General features: G+C 33.2%; 1 protein-coding gene across 1 annotated transcript; it reads left to right on the top strand.

The window, feature by feature from the left end:
* Positions 1 to 2,288: 2,288 nt before the first annotated feature.
* Positions 2,289 to 6,443, top strand: LOC104116460 (uncharacterized protein At1g10890). Its single transcript, XM_009627319.4, has 4 exons — positions 2,289 to 2,559; positions 3,879 to 4,091; positions 4,842 to 5,061; positions 5,567 to 6,443. Exons 1-4 carry the CDS (start codon positions 2,432 to 2,434, stop codon positions 5,804 to 5,806), a joined length of 801 nt encoding a protein of 266 aa, XP_009625614.1. The 5' UTR covers positions 2,289 to 2,431; the 3' UTR covers positions 5,807 to 6,443.
* Positions 6,444 to 7,030: the final 587 nt, after the last annotated feature.

Raw genomic sequence — 7,030 nt, 5'->3', positions numbered from 1 at the left:
AGTTAATATACAAGATTGGAATGCGGCGTCTGCGAGACCTTAAGTGATATTTTAATCAGGGGGAGTAAAATTACGCTTTGTACTCTTTTTTCCTTAACTAAGGTTTTGTCCCATTGAATTTTCCTAGTAAGGTTTTTAATGAGGCAGCAAGTAATGCGTATTACAAATAACTATGTACTTCCCAGGTTTTTCCTGTTAAGCTCTTAATAATGTATATTTATTTTTACATGGCCATCCAAGGGGGAGTGTTGTAAATAGTATATGGATGAATATCTATGTATGAATAGTTTGTGGATGGATTTTCACACTTTATGTCCATCCTTTGCACTATTTTACTATAGTGTTCTTACCTTTTTATGCCTATAAATTGGCATGTAATCAGATTGTAAAGGACACACAATTGAAGAAGAAAAACTCCTCCTTCTTTCTATCTCTATATCTTATTTATGTTTTACTATATAATGTAATAACAACAACTGACACATTATGTTTCTCTTTTAAATTCATCTCAAGCCAACGTTATACAAAATAAGAATAAAAACGAAAAGTACTAGAAATGCTATATATTTCCTACTTTAAATATCTGTAACAGGGATATAAGACTCCTAGAAAGCATATGACCTAGAGTAATTATTAACATGATTATAATGTATTCTCAGCTAATTAGTATCACTTATATAAGAAAATTTCTTCCAGTATACCCTATTTTTTGCAAAGTTGCGTTAAATTGTCTTAGTATAATCATTTAAAAAAATTAATCGCTCCGTTCCAATTCATATAAACCTATTTGACTAGACGTGGAATTTAAGAACATCTTCGGCTAAGCTACCAAAAACTACTTATTTTGAAAGTACTTTTTAAAAAATATTTTTCAAAAAAAGTATTATTGAAGATTAGCAATTTGTGTTTGTACTTTTGTATAATATTTGATAAGCATGTTGTGGTTGGCCAAATCTTCGAATAAATACTCTTTAGTATTAAATTATGAAAAAAGTAAAGGTTTAATTTGCAATTAGTATTATTTATATAATATAAATAAATTTAAATAATATAAATAAATTTAAATATTTATTATAAAAGAATTCAATTAAAATGTAGAATATAAAGTAAAAATATAAGTTGAAGATTCTAATCAATATAAAATATAGTTATCCAAAATAATAATTTTGGGTATCTGATGTTACTTAATGTTTATATGATGATTTAAATATAAACACATCATTTAGTATAGACTAAAAATCTACTTTATAAATTAATATAATAAAAAGAGATATATTTATTGTAGAAAGACAAAGACAATTCAAAAGAGGAATAAGAGAACGAAAATAAAATTACAATGAAAATAGGGAAATAAAGTTACAAAGGAAATTAAAAAAGAGAAGAAATGATAGTAGGGACAAGAAGGAAAAGAAAAAGATTAAATTAATGAGGAATAATTTTAAAATATAAATTTATACTAAGAATATTTTTATCTTGAATAAATTAATTTTTTTGCTTCTACTTCTGATTCTTGAAAGAAGCTAGAATTTATAATTTTTCTAAAAAAAAGCAGTAAAACTGCTTATGCTGGCATGCTGCTACTCAGAAGAATTTTTTTATCTTGGCCAAACAACTCAAAATTTTCAAACAATGTTTTTTGTAAAAAAAAAAAAAGTACTTTTGGCCAAGCTAAACGAAGACTATCAAAATTTGTGATTTTAAACAAGCCATAGTATTTGTGTGACTGATTTTTTTAAAATTTGTGGTGTTAACATATTAGAGCATTCGTTGTCGCTATAAAAACATAGAGGATGAAATTAAAGTTTAAGTTAAATTATTTTCAAATATAGAATATGATCATTTTGGAACAAACCTAACGAAATAGGTTTACATTGACCGAAATGTAACGAGTAATAGAAAATAACCGCATTAGGACTTCTCTCTTTTCTTACCTAGATAGATTGCTTCTGCTTTTTTTTGGTCTGATTTTCTTATCCAATACTCACCAAAAAAATAAGAGACTAAGAACAAAAAATAACACAAAAGAAAAATCTCTTGTCCAAACGCAATATTTTTTTAAACTACTTCATGGTCCGCTAAAAGTAAAATAGAGATTTCAAATAATTTTTGGGGGAAGTGCAAAAATAGCCATTTTCAGGATCGCTATTTAAAAATATAGCCGAATTTACAAAGTTTTAAAGTTTAAACGCTTCATAATTAAAAGTCAAAAATTAAAGACCACCCCTTAGATATCCTATTTATGTCATTTTCTAATGTTTAATATGATGCCCTTAAAAGGGGCTACGTATGCCATTTCTATACTTCTTTTGGGCCGCGAAGGGTCATTTTGATGGGCCAAGCAGCAAATCAATCGGGTCTAATCTTTTTTTCCCCAACCCGTTAATTAGCTCACGATTGAGCAAATATTCAGATTTTCCTACTGTATGTAATCATGGGTCGGAGTATATCCCGGTCGCCGTCGTATTCTCGGCGGTACTCTCGGTCTCGATCTCCGGTGAATCACCGCCGCAGCAGCCACCGGAGCCGCCGTGACCGAAGCCGCTCACCGTATTCCAGCAGGTAAACTCTTTGCGGAATTTCCAGCTCTTATACATATATGAATTTACATTAAATCTTTATTGAAAAATGATTTTTTATGCTCTAGAGCTAACCTATATGAATTTGAATCTCTGTCTGGTTGAAAAGGTGCAATTTTTACTTTAATTTTTTTTTCAACAAGATTGGTTTTATTTCTACTCAAATGTTTAGAAACTTAACTAAAAATAGTTTAAATTGAAATTTAAATTAAATGTATCTTTTCTTGTTGAATTTATGTGACCATATTAATCAGTTGGAACTTTTCTCCATCATTAAAACAACCCAATCCAGCATTCTAGAGCCAATTCCATGAGCATATAATTCAAATTTCAGCATTGCAAATTTAACAATAAATTGCTACAATTTTTTTTTAACCTGCTTGCTTATCACTAATAAAAAATAACAAGGGATCATCTTTAGTAGATATTTTAATAATAGAACAATCTCAGCTCTGAAAATTGAATTTCCATACAATAAAAGAAACAAGATAAAGAATCAGAGAAGACTTCCACAAATCTTCCAAATACTCGGTTGAGACTATACACTTTTTAGCAGCTTTCAGTATTCCTTAATATGGGTTGCAACAATTCAGTGTATCCATCCTCACTAAATGACTTCTTCACCGGTCAGTTTGAGGTTAAAGGGAAGATTCTTTAAAGATGAGTCTGAACTGTTGGCATTAGTATGCTTTATTTTGTAAAGAGTGCAAGGACGGACTTTTTTCCCGATATATGTACATGCGCGCAGCTTGTGTGTGATTAGGTAGCACAGAGATTTTCTAACTTCCATGTGATATAAAGCTGTAAATGCCTCCTCTCTTTTTTTTAAATAATGCTGGTGTCAGGGCAAGCTTGCATGCACCTCGACTATTCCACCAGGTACCTGTTACCTTCCACTACCAGTACAGTACTGGGTAACTTTGACCACCAATATTTAGGCAGATTGAAAAAATCATCGAGTATTTTTGTCTCTACTGGGATTTAAACCTAGATCTCCAAGGTTTGCGCCCACTAGGCCACACCCTTGGGTTAAAGTTGTAAATGTCCTGGATGTATCCACTTTCACATTGTAAGGCTGTGTTTTCTTTCTGTATTTCAATTCTCCTCTTCAGAGGATTGCTTGTCATATTACCTTGTGATCTTTTAATGCATCAATAAAATTTTATGTTTCTGCAAGAAGAAGGTTGGGACAGTGAACCACATGGGATAGCTTATATTTAGTGGCGGATCTCTTTGAAGTTGACTTGGACCTTCTCATTATCACTTATATACATTTCAAGTTATTGTTGCTTTGTTTCACAGGAGAAGAAGTCGCTCTGGGACTCGCCGTCGGAGCCGTTCACCAGATGCAAGACGCAAAAGAAGCCGGTCCCCGACAACGAGGCGTCACAGGAGACGACGAAGTCATAGTTCCTTAGAGTCTCCTGTGCCCAAGTCTCTAAGTCCCAGTCTTACGTCCACTGAGCGTAAAAGTGCTGCAGAAAAATTGAAAAAAGAGGAAGAGGAAAAGAAAAGGTTTGTTAGATGTGATGCCTTCAAGATTTTCCTGTGGCTATGAGCCTATATTCTTAAGTTGCTTTCTTGGAGGTTATATTTAGCCTTTAAGTTAAAGAAGTCAATAGTAAGTGATAAACAAATAATATATATATATATATATATATATATATATATATATATATATATATATATATATATATATAGATAGATAGATAGATAGATAGATAGATAGATAGACATAGAGAGAGAGAGCTATATGGGTTCGGATTTGGAATTTTGCCACATTCCATCGAATTTACTGGGTTCGAAATATGTTATTTGTATTTATTTAGTGGGGTTTTAAAATATATGTTCCAGAGTATAAGCCAAAGCTACTGGTTCAAATGAACCCGTAAAATCATGAAAGGTATCTATTTTGGTACTTATATAGTTATATGTCATTGTGGAGTTATTCATTGTGTGCTTTTATGAAATTACTGCTCATGTTAACATATTTGTACAAAAGGTCTTAGCATTGTGTTCAACCATTGTCGACTTTTGGCCTGTTGGGTTATTAGTAGAGAAGTTAATGACCTGATTGTCTTTGGGTCTGAATGTGCCTCACATCTTCGTCTTGTATCTTGATCTGGTTATATATCAAAATATGTAGATGTAACATGTATCTCGCTTGACGTGCTTGTTTTTTCTTTTCAAACTTGGGAATTGCTGAAGGGTTGAGCTTTTATTTCATGTGCCCACTGTATTTTGAATTGATTGAATAATTTTCAGGCTACAGCTAGAAGCAGAACTCAAGCAATTAGAAGAGGAAACTGCAAGGAGATTGGAGGAAGAAATAAGGAAAAGGGTCGACGAGAAGTTATGTTCAGAGGAAGTTAGGCTGGAAATTGAGAGACGAATAGCAGAAGGTCACAGAAAACTGTTTGAAGATGTTGTAATTCAACTTGAAAGAGAAAAGCAAGCTGCTCTTACCGAGGCAAGGCTAAAAGAAGTAAGTTTCTCTTGCCGGTTATTGACTCTTGACCTTTTGTTGATATTTTACTAATCATTATATTCTCTGCTTTTTTACTTTTCTTTTTTGTCATCTTATTTTTATGAGATGAGATTTTATAGAAAGATATTACGTTTTTTACTAAAAACTAAAACTTATCAATACTTAATTTGGATGTGGAAGGAAGCAAGGAAGGTTTAGTTCTTCTTTGTTCTACTTGTACTTTCGTAGCAGCTTTTCTTGGAAGAGGTTTAGGCATGGGGTTCACTGATTTACTCCACAGACCTCCTGATTACTTTGAAAATCTACTTGTTAGTTCAACCTTAGAGAGCACATCTGCTAGATTTCTTCCTTTTTATGAATCTTATTCCCCTTTCTAACAACTCCAACGCAGTTTCTTATCATTCCATTTCATGAAGATTGAACTTTCATGCTCTTTGTCTAAATATACAGATCTTTGAACCTTTCAATAGCATTGTTTCTAACATAACACTGGATTAAACAGGAAAAAGCACGAAAAGAAAGAGAGGAGCTGGACAAAATGCTTGAGGAGAACCGGAGGAGGGTACAAGAGGCTCAAAGGAGAGAGGCTCTGGAGCAGCAGCGAAAAGAGGAAGAACGACTTCGGGAGTTAGAGCTCATTCAAAGACAAAAGGAGGAGGCTGCTCTAAGGAAAAAACTTGAAGAGGAAGAAAATCTGATGAAACTATTGAGCAAAAATAAATCTAGGCCCATTGGTTTATAAGCACAATCTAAAGAGAGATTCTTGCTCAGGTGTTATGAATAAAGATATTCAACATTGTGTGCCTTTCATGGAGAGTTGTAGAGCCACAATTTTGCTATATTTTAGAAGTCCACTCAACCAGAATGATATTGCCATGGCTCAACCCAAAGTCTTCATCGCTGGTTTCTACATTTGCTAAGCTCGACTTCCAAGAGTTTCTACATCAGCAATTCATGGCTAATGCTGTTAATCACTGTATTTTGTAAATCTAGAGGGGACAAACAGAGCCATAACCGATTGGTGAAAGTTTCGTCATGACTTCTGAAGTTAGTCCAATATGTATTTGTTGAACTGCTAGGGGATATTTACTCCCTTTATTAGTACTAGATAGGCAAAAATGAAAAAGCTAAACTTTGATCTTATGGAGATTAGTTTGATGTGGTCAATGCAAGATGCTGTGCTTGGCTGCCTCGTCTCGGAGTTACCAGGTCAGAGTTGCTCTCTCCCTCTATCTGGTGCGTCTGTGTTGAACTTTTTGTTTATGGCATCACCGGAACTACTTCGATATCATTTTCTCTTCTTTTACTTTTTAGTCAGAGTCTGTGTGAACCCATACAACTTTTGCTCTTCTAATTTTTTGTTCGAACTGCTAGTTCAATTGTTTCTTGATTTCATCTATTTATTCATTCAGTTCAGTCACAGGGGCCAGAAATACTTTTAGTTTTACTGTTATTCGATTCAGGTGACACATAAAACTTACGAAGTATTTCACAGTATCACTTTCACCCATGATACTGTTAGATTCCGTTGATTCAAAAGTTATTTTCATTTGCCTTGGTTGTTTGGCAATTCCAATCACACTGATGGTGTAGGGCGGGGCAGGGCAACCCGCTAACATTTTAACCCGCCCTACCCTGCCATGTTTAGCATTTTTTCAAAATTTTGCCCTGTCCCGCCCTACCATGCCCCGACCCGGTTATGTATTCTTTTAATTCTTTATTTTGTTTTTCACTTTGCAAGATGCTTCTTTTTTTCTTTTATAAAAAAAATAATATTTCAACTCTATTGAGACATTACAATTGACATGTCAATAGGAGTTATTTATGTATATCAGTTGAATAAAATGTGACTTTTATCAATGTTATATACTAGTAGTTTATTAAAGAGTAAATTCCCTTATATTAATGCTTTAGCCCAAGTAAATGGGTAAGCTGTTTAATACACTTTCGAAGCAGTCATAACATT

This window comes from Nicotiana tomentosiformis, chromosome 5 (genome assembly GCF_000390325.3).
Source record: "Nicotiana tomentosiformis chromosome 5, ASM39032v3, whole genome shotgun sequence".
NCBI lineage: Eukaryota > Viridiplantae > Streptophyta > Magnoliopsida > Solanales > Solanaceae > Nicotiana > Nicotiana tomentosiformis.
This window is presented reverse-complemented; position numbering and strand designations above follow the sequence as displayed.

Excerpts from the sequence above, each read along its gene's own strand:
- LOC104116460 (XM_009627319.4), top strand. The coding sequence starts at position 2,432 with ATGGGTCGGAGTATATCCCGGTCGCCGTCGTATTCTCGGCGGTACTCT. Across the intron at positions 2,560-3,878 it reads CGCTCACCGTATTCCAGCAG|GAGAAGAAGTCGCTCTGGGA; the intron begins GTAAACTCTTTG and ends TTTGTTTCACAG. Across the intron at positions 4,092-4,841 it reads GAGGAAGAGGAAAAGAAAAG|GCTACAGCTAGAAGCAGAAC; the intron begins GTTTGTTAGATG and ends AATAATTTTCAG.